The sequence below is a fragment of the Synchiropus splendidus genome, chromosome 4 (assembly GCF_027744825.2).
Source record: "Synchiropus splendidus isolate RoL2022-P1 chromosome 4, RoL_Sspl_1.0, whole genome shotgun sequence".
In the NCBI taxonomy this organism is placed as follows: domain Eukaryota; kingdom Metazoa; phylum Chordata; class Actinopteri; order Syngnathiformes; family Callionymidae; genus Synchiropus; species Synchiropus splendidus.
The window spans coordinates 23,239,706-23,256,954 of NC_071337.1; the positions used below are offsets into that span (position 1 = coordinate 23,239,706).

The following is a 17,249-nucleotide window of genomic DNA, read 5'->3' on the forward strand; positions in this document are numbered from 1 at the left end:
TGTCATTTTGCTTTTCATGACTGTTTTAGATTCAAAACATGGATGTCTTCTGACTCTCTGAATTTCTACACATACCCTCCACCAGCGCCGCATCCTCATCATGTTCAGCCAGTCGAGGATAAGTGATGCATATTTATTTCCATTCACGGCGTTTTGTAATCACACAAAACCAAGAGACCAGGATGTACTTCTTCAAAGTGTTTGGTGACAGAACTTTATTAGACGAGACAGAACTTAAAGCAACTCACTCTGACGTAAGCATACAAACAAAAAGACAATGCAAAAATAACAACTGTCCAAATTGTCTCAATTTGGACAAACAACAGTGACAAATAACTATATCATACAGGGTTGAACTCAACTATGAAGCCTGCAGGAGATGCACGCCATGACGAAGCTTTTGACCATGAGCTCAAACGTGTACCGTAGCAAAGTGTGACCCTGATGTGCTACAGGTGGAGCAGGATACGCGTCGAAAGGAGAAAAAGTCTGGGAAGTACAATAACATCTAAAACAATGGCAATAAAGCATCACTCCCATGGCATCTTGTCTGTATACCTTTGAAGAAGAGGCAACGTGAAGATGTTCAGGTTGCTGGAGTGTCCTGCGTTGGTGATTTCACCTCCAAACTGAGGCCGTATCATACCCATGCTTATCAGATAACCAGCCTGGTTATAATACGGCCGCAGCTGTCAGGGTCAAGAGTGGGAAGAGCTGATGTTGACCCTGCGCTGGAGACATCATCTACGAGAATGAGACGAAAGAAGAGCCACAGCTGAGTTGGTCTCGCTCCAGTCCTCTCTGGTATCAAAGAATGAGCCCACGCGGGCGAACAAGAGGCTTTTTAAAACAGATTTCCAAAAGATTTAGGGCTTTATCCGTACTCAGATTTACCTCTGGTCATTACCGACTCCTTCTCCCTAATCTAATTGTCCGTCTCTTATTTGTGGATTATCAGGATTGACCTCCAGGTAAAGCTGGGGCATCCGGATTAGAATCGATGGTGAAGACACAGATGTATGAAAGGCTCTTATGTCAGATTTTGGAGTTGCGGAGCACCTGTTGATCTCAATAGTCAAGCCTAAGTTGATGGCTGTACAGCTGTAAGAACTTTTATATAAGACAAGCAATGGCTCGGAAAATGTTGTCGGACTTTTGCCTAACAGTGAGAGCGGATCAAAAGCCAAAAGTAAAAACACACACTAACAAACATGAATACAAACGTCACTCTCATTTATTGTGTAAGGCAGAAATGAGCAGGAAAGTCAAGGGAAAGTCATTTGAAAGCAGCAAATATCTGAAAAGCTTTTACACATTTGTGAAGAAACAAAAAATGTACTCCCTTTTATACTTATAATTGCAGTGACTCTGCTCATAAACAGCATCACTTCATCAGCTATAGTGCATGCTTTCACGAGGAATGGAATCATGACATTCAGGGGGGTGATGAAAACAAATCTCTAGCCTACAAATAGATAATCTAGTATAAATATTCCATAAAGGGGAATAAACAATTGGAGCTTATCTCTTCACAGTTTGTGGTGATATGATTGAATTCATGCAAATATTGAAGTAACACAACATATGTTGATTGCATATTTTAACATTAAAAACCTATACTGATATTAGAAGGGATTAAATGTAAAAAAAAAAAAATCTGACACACATTAGACTATGCAAAATACCTGATGAATGCCCGAGTGTGATTATTCTGTATTAGCACAGAATATTGCACTACATTTTCATGTCCTGATAAATGCTGCGCATACATTTGGTATGCGCTGCTACAAAACTATAGAAAAATGTGCAGAAATAAAAAAATAATAAATCAATTCAAATGTTAAAATGACATAGATTTATGTGATTCTTAAATGGAAATGTCAGCTGCAAGTTCAGATAAATGACTGTAAGAATCATATTTATTTATTAGATGCTCAGTAAATCGTCACATACAATATATCACAAAAGTAGTGCAATTGAATATACATGGAAATATATACATTTCATACATTTAACTTGAACTGTGGACAATTATGTGGGAAACATAATAATTTGATGACACGGAGTGCAGAACTGTATGACTGAAAATTGTTGAAAATGTGATTAATCAAATAACATCAACAATATCTTTAAGTTTGGGAAATACATGCACTCGACTATTCTTTAAAATATTACAGCAATTACCTGTTTCTACTCTGGATGTCTTGAAATAAAATTATTTATATAATGTAAAACCATTAAAAAACACAATTACAGACAAAGCAGAATTAAGAGGGTTGTACCAGACTAAATTTATAAACTCTATAATCACAAAAAATAAAATAAGAAATAAAAACCGAAACTTAAACATCTGCTCCAACTACTTGGAACATGTTGTATTCAGAAGTCTAACTCCAAAATCTGATGTTGAAATTGAATGTAGTTTGTATCTTGTATGTTATTTGTACGTTGTTGCCTGGATTCCAAACAGAAAAGATCACTGATCAAAAATGGACAAACCTAGTTAAATAAAGGTTAGATAAATCCCAAACTATCACTACATGTCACCAAACCTTGAGATTTAAAACCGCAGGAATTTGTCAGCAGCTTGTATTAAGCGACAGCGTCATTCTTCCTCCAGATTTACCTCTTGTGTTAGTTTGACCTTTAATTGTCCACAGTTTGACTGGTGAGATCCGACTAGTTATAAGCAGATTAGCGTGTGATGCCGTAAATGTCCTCCGAATGTGATAACAGAGAGCTAATCCGTCCATGTGGCTCTTCATAAACCTAATCTCAACTCTTAAGTGGTTTATGAGTGTTTATAAAGGGGCTGCACTATGGTCATGTAAACAGTCGCCATGGGGAAACACTGGCACCTATTTGAGAACGTGTCCAAGGTGGACCCCTTCGAGGGGCCACAGTACCACCTGGCCCCCATGTGGGCCTTCCACCTGCAGACCATCTTCATGGGCTTCGTGTTTTTTGTGGGGACGCCGTTGAATGCGGTCGTGTTGCTGGTGACAATCAAGTATAAGAAGCTCAGGGTGCCGCTCAACTACATTCTAGTCAATATCTCTTTTGCTGGCTTTGTTTTCGTCACCTTTTCTGTCAGTCAAGTGTTTGTGGCCAGCGCCTGGGGCTACTACTTCCTTGGGTACACCTTATGTGCATGGGAGGCTGCAGTGGGAGCCATAGCAGGTATGTTTCCGCCGTCGCCTGGCTCTGATGTGATGGATAACCTTTGACCTCCACAGGCTTGGTGACGTCCTGGTCTTTGGCTGTGTTGTCCTTCGAGCGATACCTTGTTATTTGTAAACCGTTCGGAGCGTTCAAGTTCACCAGTAACCACGCGCTGGCCGCCGTGGGCTTCACGTGGTTCATGGGCATAGGGTGCGCCACACCGCCATTTTGGGGCTGGAGCAGGTTAGTGAGTGTGTGCTTCCTGCTTTTGCATGAAGACCAAGTGAGAAGACAATCTAGTCACGACATAGTGATAATGTGTGTGAAAAATAATGTTGTTTAGAATCATTGTTATGTTGACAGGTACATCCCTGAAGGCCTGGGCTGCTCTTGTGGGCCGGACTGGTACAGCCACAATGAAGAATACCGGACCACCAGCTACACCTACTTCCTGTTGACCACCTGCTTCATCATGCCAATCACCATCATCATCTTCTCCTACTCCCAGTTACTCAGTGCTCTGAAGGCTGTGAGTTCAACCCAAGTTCCTTTCCTTACGTTCACTCCACATGCTGCACAAAACAGCTTCATTTACACAGGAGAGATAGCCAGTAGATTGGTAGGAAGATGTTGAGGTTGGAACTGTTAGGTAGAAGGTCGAGAGGAAGAACAGAGAGGAGATTTATGGACGTGGTGAAGGTGGACGTGAAGTCTGTAGGTTTGAGAGAAGAGCAAGCAGTAGACAGGGTGAGATGGAGGGAGACCAGTGAAGGGAGAAGCTGAAAGAAAAAGAAGAGAGAGACTGTGGTTTCCCATAGTGTGTTGTAAATGAAATGACGTCAACAAAATAATGCAGAAACATCTGCATTATTTTTTACTCTCACAAAGTTCATATCTTAAACGCTTAAAAATGATACCTATTGACAAATGACAATGTTGGATACATGTCTATCTGGGTGGAAATGAGCTAGTTGCGCTTTTTGTGTTACTAAATGATGCTTTATTAACATGCACCACAAAATCCCCAGTGTACAGTGCATCATAACAACGGCAACAAAAACTACGCTGAACAGTAGCACAGCACCGAAACCATTACAACATTACGACTAGTTAAATTGTGTTTACCAAGTCAGAAATTGGAGGTTTGACAGTATCATTTGAAAGTCATTTCTTTGTCGATGTGTCTGTAATAAACACCTCCCTGTCTATCCCTGTCCCGGTCTATTCAGGTCGCGGCACAGCAAACAGAGTCGGCATCAACTCAGAAAGCAGAGAAGGAAGTATCGAAGATGATCATTGTCATGGTGGGCTCCTTCGTCTCCTGCTACGGCCCCTATGCTGCCTACGCTACCTATTTAGGCTTCGCCTCAACCGAAGGCAAAGATTATCGGCTTGTCACCATCCCAGCCTATTTCTCCAAGAGCGCTTGTGTCTACAACCCCCTGATCTACGCCTTCATGAACAAACAGGTAAGACACGGTTTGATCATCTCATCGAAATACATTTTAGAAAATATTGAATTGGCTGCTCCTCAAGACGTAACTAGTTTTGTGGTTTTGCCTTAGATAAACAGTCGGTTTGCAGTTTTCTTTTTATCTGTTTTATCTTAACAGAAGACATTTGCTTTACACTAGGGCTGGGACCAGAGAATTGAGGATTAGTGGATTAAAAAATCTAATTAATTTGAGGTTTATAATGAATTAGTCGCAATTAGTCTATTCTATATTTAATACCAGAATCTTCATGATGGAAATGTTACAGTGATGAGTGTTCACTTTGCCGCACAAAGAGCCTCTATCGAGTGGTTTTTTAACTTTTTTCAACCATCAGCACAATCTCATTTTACTCACGTTTTTACGTTTCATCATGGATGTTTTGGTTATGAGATCACAGTGCATAATGTGATCCACCTGGAATACGTGCACTGAAAAATTTTATTTTAATCTCTGCTATTTGAAACAGTTCATTATTTATGTCTGTGGTCAATTCATCTTTTAAGTCCCAGCCTTACTTCAAACCCATTATTATGACTTAAATCCAACTAACTAAAAGTCGTCCAACAAGATGAACACCTAACTCCCTAGTAACTCTCGTCGCTTACGCATGAAAATTGTCTCACCCTCAGTTCCACGGCTGCATCATGGAATTTGTTTTCGGAAGGAAGATGGACGATTCTTCAGAGGTTTCTTCAAAGACAGAGACGTCTTCAGTCTCCTCAGTGTCTGCAGCTTCTTAGTCGCCCGGCCGACACTCAAGTTCAGACGAAGAGACATTTCAGTAATAGATCTGCTTCGGAAGGACCATGTTCACGATGTAAATACAAAGTTTCAACTCTTTTATTTTATTTCTTTTGCTGCATAAAAGAAAAAAAAAACAAATAAAAAAAGATGGCACATTCATTTTGGGGTTCTTTTTCTCCTTTTATTTAAATAAAAGTTTCCAATTTTCTCTGTAACATGAAGTAAAAAAAAACAATGTATGAAAAATATATTGTTCAGTTTACAAGCAAGCCAAAAGGACATTAGAATTTAAAAAAAAACTGTCACCTTAGTTGATAAAGAACCTTAAACTGCAAAAGTTGCTTCAAGACTTTGGTCATAATTTACCGTTAATTTCACAAAAAATACATAAATAATTTTATCCAATGATGTCTCTGATGAAACCAAATTTTGCTATTTGTCTTTAAAATTCGTCATGTTTCATTAATGCCTCCCCAAAGTTTGTAACTTGACTTCCGACAAACAAGTCGTACTTTTCCACAACTTCAGAAGAGGAGAGCTTTCCATCCTGAAACCACAAAAAAAAAAAGGTTTAGTCATTTGTTCCACTATATATGACATTTATGGCAAAACATTGAAAACTCATTTTTGGTCACAATTATCGACCTATATTTTCCATTTATATGACTGCCTTTATAAAGAACGCACAAAGTTTGTGAAACATTTTATGAGTTTACGGATGATAAAAAATATAAAGCTCTTACCCCGTTTTGATCGGCCTCATGCAACAGATGCTTGGCCTCTGCCTCAGCGTGGTCGTAGTCCTTTGGCAAGATCCAGTCCAGGGTTTCCTCTCGGTCCATCTTCCCATCGTGATTTTTGTCTCGGAATTCTGCAAACTGTTTTCGCTCAGATGCCACCCATTCAGGCTCTGGCTCTTTATCTGATTCAGGTTGGAACATGTCACCTGAAGACACAACAGGAGGAAATCGGATCAAGGTCACAACAAACAGATTTGCAGTTTAAATGTTTCACCCACCAATGTACTCATTCAGATCGATGAAGCCATCGCCGTTCTTATCAATGTCTTCCATTGTTTCCTGTGGAAGAGACAGGATTCGGTAACGGAGCAATCGACATTATGATGGTACAGGAGGGTCAGTGACTTCACCCTCACCTGCACCACGATGTCCTTCATGTGCTCATTCTCTTCTGGGAAGAGGAAGGCGGCGAACTCCTCTCTGTCTGCCTTCCCATCGCCGTTCTTGTCAGCCACCTTGAAGCGCCGTTCGTCTCGCGCCATCATGCGGTTGTAATCATAACCATCGCTTGTGTGTGGGTCCTCTGTGAAAAGCCAGCTGATAATGAAGAGAAATGCGGGACGGATGTCAAGGACTTACCCAAGTAGCTACCATAGGTGACGTTTTTGTACTCGTCCCAGCTGATCCGTCCATCCTTATTCATGTCGTACTCGTGCCATTGGTTATCCACGCTCTCGAAGATGTGCTTTTTCTGAGCATTCTGGATCCAGGTCTTCATCTCCTCCTCCGAGATGTAGCCATCCGAGTTAGAGTCGATCTTAGTCACGATAATTCTACACGGGGCAGACAACAGAAGCATTATGGCGCCTGTATGAAGGCTGTACAAATGTTTTTATAACTGGGATCAATTATTATTTCAAACAAACTTGTTTGTCACCGTAAAACAGATAAACAGTGCTCCTGACTGAGGAGCGCAACTTTGGTAGCCACAATTGACTATCATGTATCATCACTTAACCTAGAGAAATGAAGAAATGGGGCCTTTTCAGAATGAATGGAAAGTTGAAAAAACACAATTCAATATAGATATTTGACTTGTATATGGATAACCAAAGCAAGTTTGTTTCTCTAAACTCACAACATAAGCTTTCTGGTTCTTGGTGATGACATCAGTTTTCATTCTCACCCACACTTACTTCAAGAACTCAAGCAGCTAAAACAGGGGTGGGCAATTACATTTCCATCAAGCCAAAAGACAGAACAGAGAAAAAGAGTTTAATTCACTTTGATTTTTGCTGCTTTAATAATATTAAAAAGGGCCAATTATGCCATGACATATGGTTAAAATACGCGATTGGATCACAATTATTGGAAGTGGTGAATACCTTGATAACATGCAAACTATGGAAAAAACATGAACATGTGAAATATAAAAGCACTACTTTACTATCTTTAATAGTTTCTTTCAATTTCATTTTTAATTTCTTGTGCTGACCTCATGAGGGCTGCATTTATACAGGGGCTGCATGTGGCCCCCGGGACCTGGTTTGCACACCTCAGAGTTTAAATTTTATTTGGCTAAGTCCTGTCCAGTGTGGCCACCTAACCAGAAGAAGTGGGAGGAGAGCAGGAGACACTACTTCACAACTAATGACTGTATCTCCAACGATGAATATGAGACATCAGGTTCAACTCTTGGAATAAGGCGTTCACATAATCTGGCACAGCATGACAAAATCCTGCAGCATTTAAACTCCACCAGAACTTAGTACTAACCCAGGGCAAACAACTCTGTTCGAAGTTCTTCAACGGCTCCCCATAATGACATCAATCAAAGATGAAAAATCCACATATGAATTCTGCAAACACAAGCTAACCAAACACCGCTCAATCAAAAGACTCGTTTCCTAAACATTGGAAACTCCCATGATGCCCTGTGGCACAATCGCCCAGCTGGATCAAGAATGAAAAAAATGGGTTCAACTGCAAAAGAAGAGCCAAACTTGTTTAACTGGTTCTAAATGATTCAACTGCGACAGTGAACATCCCTCTGTCTACAAATGTGGACACCGTTTCTGTGCTCAATTATGCAAATCAAATTGGTTATTAAAAAGTCGCATTTCTGGTTTGTAGATCAAGGGCCGCAGTCCATCACAAATAATGTGATTTTTAACTATAACTTTAACAATTTTATCGGCAGCATATTAGCCAGTAACTAATGATTGTAAAGCACTGACTCCTGTCTGACAATATTTTGCCCCAGAATGCCCACGCTAAACACCTTCAGCCTTTTTATAGTGGTTCATTCTAAACTTGTGCTTGGAAAGTAAATATAAATCGCTACTTGAAGAGGAGAGGAGAGTGACTTGTAGAGATTTAAAGCATCAATAGTTTGTGTTTTGCTTACAACACATCAGTTCACTTCACTTCAATATTTACTCACCCTAGTCTGCGCCGGCTCTCCTCTGGGGCTAGAGTGTCAAAGGTCTTCGCTTCATCTTCACCTAAAAAGGCCTCGTGGTCATAGTCAAAGTTTTTGTCATCGTCATGTTCAAGTTTGCTGAGACGTTCATCCGGGTGGATGCGAGACTTCTTCTCTGCTGGTTTGCTGTTGCCATAGACGATGCAGAGCACCAGACACATCAACACCGGCCTAAACATCCTGGCAGGAAAACAGGTTGCTTTACATCACTATTTTATTATGTCACATTAAATATAGAGCAAAGTAACTGACTTGACTAACAGCAGTTCACTCCAAAAGATCTGAAACAGTCACAGTGACAGTGACAGATTTTCTAAGAAAATCTGACTGAATACAAAATAACAAAAATAATACTGATTTCTGAACTATGGAGGCTGAGATATTTCATGAACAATATATGGATTGCTGCTTTTGGGGAGCAGGGTACGTGGGAGTGGCAGTGACATTCCTTCTTTCACCAGTTGAAATGTGGACAGCGCAGAGCAGGAAGGATGAAATATTTTATACGAAATATTTGCAGCAAACCTGCCTGGTGGGTAACGTCTGTTTCGAGGAAAGGGTAAGGACTTCATCATATACGCTTGACTCAGCGACTTCACTTGGAAGACTGCTTTTTCGAGTTTTGGTGGTTAGAGTGGCATTTTGGGAGGGTGCCATGGGGCGAAGTCAGGACGAAGTGGGGAGATTCAATCTCTGCTAGATCACTGAAAAGTCCCGGCACCCATCATTTAAAGATAGTTATGGGTGATGATGGGCAAATATGGAACTCCCGAAACAGAAGGCAAACCTCTTACCACCTTGGGATTGAATAAGATAAACACAATTAGTTATTTACTGCATGCATTATTTTCCAGCATGGAATCAGTGGTGCCACCGAGATGCCCTCATCCGACTCTCTAGCTTCTGCAGCTCAAAGCATCTCATGGAAAACACACTTTACCATGAGCCATCATTTCGAATCAATATATGAAACTTATGTTTACACTATTAAGTGAGCTAAAGTAGGTACAGATCAGGTAAAGCTAGTAACTAACAGGAGGCTCGCTTCAGTTAAAGAGCTGCAAAATAGACCACAAGAGAGTAACGCTCACCTGTCCTCTGATGCGTGGATCTTCCAGACTTCTGAGATTCTCACTTCTTCCTCCAGTCCTCCGTCACATCATCGCTTTATCCCGAAACACTTCCTTACCCTCTCGACCAATCAGCTCTCTCTGGAAACTTCTCGCTGCACGCCATTGGACAACGCCTGCATGAGCTCCTGAACAGGGGACGTTTTGCGGGACGCTCATCGTGCTCCCATGTGATTGGCTGAGGCTAGGAGGAAACGTCTGTTGAGCCAATCAGAGGAGGAGGACAGAGCCAGCAATGGAAAACGTCCCAGAAGAGTCTGCCACGTCCTCACTCACAACCTTTGAGGAAAACATCTGATGAAATCTGACTACGATGAAGGAAAACGTCTTCATGACAAAAAAAAAAAAAAAAAAAAAAAAAAAAAAAATATATATATATATATATATATATATATATATATATATATATATATATATATATATATATATATATGATGAGTATGATACGCTGCGGTATTTTAAAACTAATTTTTAGCTGGAAGAGTAACTGTTATGAAATGAACAGGGAGAAGAACACTGTTAAATTGACTTAAACATGAATGACAGACATTGCACACTCGAACTGATCAGCCTTAGTAGTGTTCTTTCAGGGACTGCTGTGTGTCTCAGTTCAGTCACCCGGCCGAGAGTCAGGGTAGAGTGTGAGAGAGGATATTTGAAAAAGACAAGATATAACACAGTCACAATAACACACAATTTTATTTTCTTTCATTTATTTGGTCATGTACCAGACGATGAAAAAAAGAATGCTCAACGTCTCGCAGAACCACAAAATAAATGATCATGTTTCATAAAAGAACACAAGGTGTCACAAAATATTCTGTGTTCACCACTGTATTTGGTCAGAAGTATGCTAGCTAGTTATTGGTTTATAAAGCTCAGTTTAAATAAATGATGCCTGAAATGAGTGTGATAGAACAATGCTGAACAACATGGTCTTTACTGCAACATCTTTATTGAAGTGTATATTTCGACAATTTACTTTTAAAAGATAAATGTCACTGCATGGGGTCAAATTCAGTCAAATTTTATCATCACAAAGGGTGAAAATAAATACATAAATCCATCTTAACATAGCCTTTAGCAATCATTTATTCTCGTATTGTTCCACCTATTGACAAGAAACTTACAAAATTGATGACTCTTGATGCATATGAAAATGTATATTCCAATAAGTGTGTGCTTACCTGAATGAGAACCTCCACAAATTTATGTGAGCTTTTTCACGCAACTTTGTAGAAGCAACACGCAACGCAGTCCACACTATATAATTTTACTATACTCCTCTTGAAACAAGGAAGAATAGATAACAGCATGTTATCAACAGTGGAGCTGATGTTGGCGGCACCTGGTTCATACTTCAATGAGGTTTTTAACAGTGCAAATGTTCCGCAGCAAACAATATCACTTCATCAGAGTCAGAAAAAAGTTGTATTGTTTTATTGTGTGTATTATTTTGTAATGGTTTCAGTAAAACTGCAGCACCATAAAACACTGACTGAGGACCTTGTTGAGTTTAGAATGGACGTTCAGACACTCAGTGCACTTGATGACGGCAAGTCTTGTGACAACAGCACGGCCAGCGTAGAGAAATACATACATATAAGCTAAATATTATTAATCAATAATGATATCAGGTGTCTGACCTGCCACACACTCCAATTCACTGCCGTGTTTTTAATGATTACATGAAAGATGGAGCACTTTAAGCAACCAAGAACCAAGAAATACCACTCGAATGAAAACACAAACTCTGTCTTAGTGTCTAGTTTCAATCTGCGACTAGTCATTCTTCATTCTCTTGCTACAACTACTGAGAGGTATTTTGGCATAATAACTCTTATGTTATTATGCAGTAATGTACGCTCAGAGCCCTGTGCGTACCCGAAATGCTTCAAATGCTTGTCCCCATTTGAACAGCTCACATCACATTTTCATTTTCAAAGTGCTTCATGTCCAATTTCACTAAGCTTACTGTTGTAGTCCCAAGACGTCGTTGTGCAAAACAATACCACTGAATACATATTATCAAAACCTACAACAGTAGGGCAGCTATGTAGAGCAGCAGAGCAGTTTCTGGAAGACGTTTCGGAACTCTGCGTTAAATGCGGTGTAGATGATGGGGTTGACGGCACTGTTGACATAGCCAAGCCATGTCACCACAGAGATCAGGGTTGACCCGATATTACAGGAATCACACAACACCTTGGTGACATGGACAATAAAAAATGGTGTCCAACAGACCAGAAAAAACCCTGTGGAGACAAGACCAAATGAACACTGCAATTAGAAAAAGCAGAAAGAAGCCCCCAATCTCAGTCCGATACTCACCCACGACGATAGGTAGGACCTTCATGGCCTTGCGCTCCCGTCCACTCACCCTGCTGCTCTTGCTACCCTTTCTCCGTGTAGTTTTCAACTGTCTCTCTGCACTTCTTTCTGATGTCTTTCTTTCAGAGTCCAACATGCTGTCCAACTGCGTGTTCACTGTTTCGCTTTCCAAAGCGACGTCCCGCTCACAGCTCAGTGTGGTCCCAGAAGGTGTGACCACTGAAACAACAGAGGGAGTTGCAGGACTCAACCCTGCATGGTTCAAAACTTTCTCATGACTCACGCTCCTGCTTTTGCTTTTTTTTTGGCAAAAGTTGAAGCTCAGTTGTAAAGAGAGAGTGCGTTGTTGTCCACGTTCCAACCGGGAGTGATTCTGGTGCCTCCACCGCTGAAGTCCGCGGAACATCAGGAAGTACAAGAGGAGCATTACAGGACAAGGGACGAAGAAAGAGCAGACTGAGGAGTACACCACAAAGTTGTTGTCTTCCAGTTTGCACACCGCTGGGTCACGGTCTGGAACCTGGTTCAGGCCAAAGATGACGGGACTGGCCACACCGAAAGAAAGGACCCATGTGGCTGTGATGAGGACCAGCTGGCGAACGCTGAATTGGTTTCTGTTGTATTTCAGAGGGAGCACAACTGCAATGTACCTATAAAAAAAAAAAAAACAGGACCTTAGGTTAAACCCATCTTCAGGTTACAGAGACAACTGATGCTGGCCTCTCTGAAAACCATGGAACATACAGCTGCCAACAGTTGTGTCACATGTCTACCCACATGTCATAGTGGGGACTCGACCCCTGACACAGTGACATAATGGTTTCTGTCGACTCAGCTCTCCTAGTGCTACCCAGTGACTGCCCTCCCTTAGTTGACTAGCTCCATTGTTTGCGAGCCATGTCTGGTTTCCCCCATAGCTCATGTCCAACGTAGAACAGGAATGATCGCAGAAATTAAGTGGGTGAGCTTGACATTTCATAGGTAGACAACACGGTTATAAGAAAGTGGAACTGTTTATCTAAGTGATTATGAATCTGAAACTCCAGATAAATTAGATTAGATTCCTCTCTTGTAACAACTGTTTGCATTTCCACCTACTGTTCCGCACTTGTGAAATGTAAAGAAAGATCATTGCATTAAACCAAAGTCATCTTGCAAGAAATATGACCTTTATTATATTGTGTTGGTTTTGTATCTGAATTTATTATTTATTCATTCGTTTATTCACCTAGTTGATTCTTGAGAATCTAAATCTAAAATGTAGAACTGTAACGCAACCATTTTAATTGAACATTCTATCAGACCCACAAAACCTGGGTGTGACCTGCTGTTTGCTTGAGAACCAGTGTAGCAGGAGTCATTGATACAAATGACTGCACATTAGTCAGCACTTCTTCATCTGTTTTTTTTCATTTAATTGTTACATTCCATTTCCGTCTGCCAATTAACAAGGTCTAAAAGCTTCCTGCTATTCAGGTTCAGCCTACTGTATGTGCTGTGATGACAGCAGGCAGACTGGGTCGCCTCTGGAAAGTTGGGGAATCCATCACGAAACATTTACCTGGTTTGTTTGAAGTTGATCCAGTTTCAAGAGCTTGGAACTGGCTTAGATGACTCAATCCCGCAACACAGACCAAGTCGCGGCTCAAACAAATTTCCAAATCATTGATCCATCAGTAAATAGCTTCTTTAAACAGAACACCTGTGCGCCTTTCAGTCATTGCTGGTCGGTTTTAGCATCAGACTTCTCTGTCTCTGCTAGTTTCACCACCAACACACAGGCAGCCTGTCGTTCTGCTTCTTCATCTCTTTTCACATCTTTCATAAAATTCTCCCATAGTGGCACCAATTTGAAGGATTTTCTAGACTAATTCTTAACATTACTCATCTCCATTTGTGGGCCTGCTGAAGGTCAAAGGTTGCTCTTTGAAGGTCATGATTTTTTTGCTGGTGATCTAGTGATCTAGTTGCCATTCTAGTTTCCACAAACATCCATAGTCCTTGTTGGCTGCATGAGTTGGAGTCCTGCAGGATATCTTCAGTTGGAGATGCAGATATGGTTTCACTGCAGTGGTTTCAGTCAGATCTTCTCAGATTCATAGACTATGTAAGGTCAATTTGCAGGTGATTGTGATACATATGTGAACATTTATCACATCACACAAGACTTGAACGATCTGTTCAGCGCATCCTAAGATGAGAGATATTATTGAACATATTATCATGACCCTGAGCAACTAAAAAGGTGGCTGCTTGTCTAATTGCTATTGCCTCCCAAATGTGTTGTCCTTTTTTACAGGAAAGCTGTCAGACGTTCCTCCAGCAGCTGCTGCTGCTGATTCCAATCTGTTGTCACTTCTATCACAATGATGATGATGCGGATCCTAATTCATAGCTCATGACATCACAGAGAACAAGAATAAAATGCCTCTTCTCTCTCTCACAGCAGAGTGTAACCTTCACACTTTTCTCTCCTCCGAGGGACTAAAGTACACTTGGTGAAAGCAATTGAGTTTGCTATGACTCATGAAGCACTTTCTAGTGAGATTAACACTCCAGGCTGCTCACCGTTCAGACAGAATGCCATTATCACTGCTGCTGAAAGTCATGACACTGTGAAAGGCTTTGCTCACTTAGAATGAGTCATAGAGCGGCTCACCTGTCCACACTGATGGCACACAGGTTCAAGATGGACGCCGTGCAGAGTAGCACATCCATGGTCATCAGGGCGTCGCAGATGAAGGTGCTGAAAGGCCAGATGCCTCCAAGAAACTTCAGAGTGGAAGAACATGTTTAATTATGCTAAAACATGAATTGACCTGATGGACTACACACTCAAGATTACAAAATCATTTCAATTACTGTACAGAAATTCTATTTCAATGAAACAAATCTAACTATATACTGTATTATATATAGCAGAGATTCTTCGGACTTGTTCAGGAATACTTCAGTTACACTGTCAATACACAGTCAAGAAAATACTTGGAGATCTAAAATACTAATGTCTACATTGTGATATTAAATGAGCAATACTAAACTGTTTTAATGTAATGATTGAATTATTTACTGCCTCATTATTTTATGCCTCAGTGTTTCAAAGCAAACCAAAATACGTTATATTCTAAATGGGCTTAAACAAGCCTTCAGCAGGACCAACATGATGCCTTATTACAGTGAGTTCTGCCTGTTTTTTTGCGCCCCCTGTGGCTCGCCAGTGCAGCTGACATTAATTTAAATAAAAGCTGTTTGAAAATGGCATTCATGATATATAGTCATCATTAAGAAAAGTACTCTTGACATGTCTGAATGATACCAATTTAGTCTAAACTATGCAGCGTCTTCTCGGCGACTACTGGTGCATTCAACCGGTCGAGGCAGCCAAATACATGACTTTGATGTTTCAAATGCCACGTCATAGCTCACGATCTCACAACAGGCGTGCTGTCGGAAATCGTGAGGACTTCAAACCTCAAGACTAACATGCGTCAGTGGCCTTGAAGTTCATATTTCCTGGGTGTGTATTAGCAGAATGCAAATACATGATGAATGTAAGCCTGAGGCCAGAAGTCAATATTTAAGCAACCGAATAAAAGCGAGAGAATAACGTAACTATTTTTAAATGCGTCCAAGAATTAAGGTAACCCTTGGCCCTATTGCTCATATCCATTCAGAAAAATAAGGAAAAATAAGAAAATAAAATGGAATCTAAGACAGGATTAAAAAAAAAAAAAAACATGAATATGCAACACAGAACAGCAATAAAAAAAGAAAGCTAATAAATGGAGCTGAAATGCATGCAATTTAGTTGTAATATAAATAAATGTATCTACCTTTGAAAGTAATGATCAAAGAAAATAAAGTAAAGAACTTAGAATTAACCCCCTTTCTTTTAATGCTGTGTTTGCTCACCCAATATGATTGACAAAAAATTTAGCAACTGCTGAAAGAAATCACATTTTACGTTAAGATTACTGCATTGTTCTATTGATTTACACAAATATTTGCTCATCTATTCATGTATTTTTAACTTCACGTTTTAGTTTATTTATATATTTATCTTCTATATTTATTTTATTTTGTATTATTGCAGTTCCATATTTTTTCATTCATTTATTTCTTTCCCTATTTCTGTCTCCACTTGGCGAGAGTAAAGATGTGAACGACGTGGTGCAGAAGCAGGATTGGTCACATCGGTGTGATCTACTACCACTGCCTTGACTCTACTGTCATGTTGCGCAGCAGTTCAGAGGCTTGTCAGTGCAGGATTGACCAAAAACTGGGAATGTGGTGAGCAAGTTCGAAACCCGGCTCAATGTCTTTGTTTTAAATTTATGGTAAACAAGCTACTCAAAATGATATGACACTTCAGTTCTTTGTTGGTTTAGGTCAGTTGCAACATAAACTATTTAAGTATTAAATACTGATATGAATATGAGTGACAGAAAGTATCTAGTTACTTTGAAACATTATTCTGTCAGTGAGTTAGATGGTGGAAGACAAGAAACAACTGAGGAAGAATAAAAAAGCCCTTATCTTAACCATTCTTGAAATGCTCAAGATCAATTCCCCTACTGACCTCAGAGTAGACAAAGAGTGGGAGGACAAGGACGGCCAGCAGCAGGTCGGCCACTGCGAGGCTGATGATGAAGTAGTTGGTGGCGGTTTTCAGCGAGCGCTCCGTGAGCACGCTCAGACACACCAGGATGTTCCCCAGAATGATGACCAGGATCAAGAGGACGCCAAACACCAGAGCCCAGTAATTGTACGTCTTGAGTTCTTCTTCGTCCGCAGACTTGTCAAGAGTCACATTCTCCATGACGCCAGCATTGGTATCATCTGGGACTGAAGAAGCCCCTGCAAGACAAAACTGAGGGCTCCATCAGCAATATTCCTTATTTACCTGCAGAAGGAGTCTTATATTGTTTCCAGGATGTGTCCTCACCAACAACACCTGGGGGCGTAAAAAAACACATTTTTCGTTGCTTTAATTCAAGATGTTTCATGTTCATAAAAACACAAAAATTATTTCTCGGATGAATAAAGATGATTGAAAAGGACGGATGCTGCTGAAGGTGTTTAAAGTGGCGTACATAGTGTTTACTGAAGTGTCTCAGCCTTATCAGATCACAGACACTCCGGATTCACCATCGCCATGACGACC

General features: G+C 40.4%; 3 protein-coding genes across 4 annotated transcripts; 1 reads left to right on the plus strand and 2 right to left on the minus strand.

Annotated features, from left to right (window-relative positions):
• Positions 1-2,812: 2,812 nt before the first annotated feature.
• Positions 2,813-5,561, plus strand: opn1sw1 (opsin 1 (cone pigments), short-wave-sensitive 1). The gene is made up of 5 exons (XM_053864009.1): positions 2,813-3,180; positions 3,237-3,405; positions 3,526-3,691; positions 4,392-4,631; positions 5,288-5,561. The coding sequence occupies exons 1-5, from the start codon at positions 2,841-2,843 to the stop codon at positions 5,396-5,398; spliced, it is 1,026 nt and encodes a 341-aa protein (XP_053719984.1). The 5' UTR covers positions 2,813-2,840; the 3' UTR covers positions 5,399-5,561.
• Positions 5,562-5,565: 4 nt separating this feature from the next.
• Positions 5,566-9,822, minus strand: calua (calumenin a). 2 transcript variants are annotated; one of them, XM_053864012.1, is made up of 7 exons: positions 9,716-9,822; positions 8,586-8,804; positions 6,794-6,975; positions 6,559-6,725; positions 6,421-6,481; positions 6,146-6,348; positions 5,566-5,949 (listed from the first exon to the last, which is right to left on the minus strand). In XM_053864012.1, exons 2-7 carry the CDS (start codon positions 8,801-8,803, stop codon positions 5,845-5,847), a joined length of 936 nt encoding a protein of 311 aa, XP_053719987.1. In that variant the 5' UTR covers position 8,804; positions 9,716-9,822; the 3' UTR covers positions 5,566-5,844. The 2 variants fall into 2 exon arrangements, with proteins under 2 accessions (XP_053719987.1, XP_053719986.1); XM_053864011.1 differs by having other exon boundaries at positions 6,782-6,975.
• Positions 9,823-11,265: 1,443 nt separating this feature from the next.
• On the minus strand, positions 11,266-16,904 carry drd4-rs (dopamine receptor D4 related sequence). The gene is made up of 4 exons (XM_053863012.1): positions 16,665-16,904; positions 14,745-14,857; positions 12,086-12,735; positions 11,266-12,009 (listed from the first exon to the last, which is right to left on the minus strand). The coding sequence occupies exons 1-4, from the start codon at positions 16,902-16,904 to the stop codon at positions 11,807-11,809; spliced, it is 1,206 nt and encodes a 401-aa protein (XP_053718987.1). The 3' UTR covers positions 11,266-11,806.
• Between the last annotated feature and the right edge of the window lie 345 nt (positions 16,905-17,249).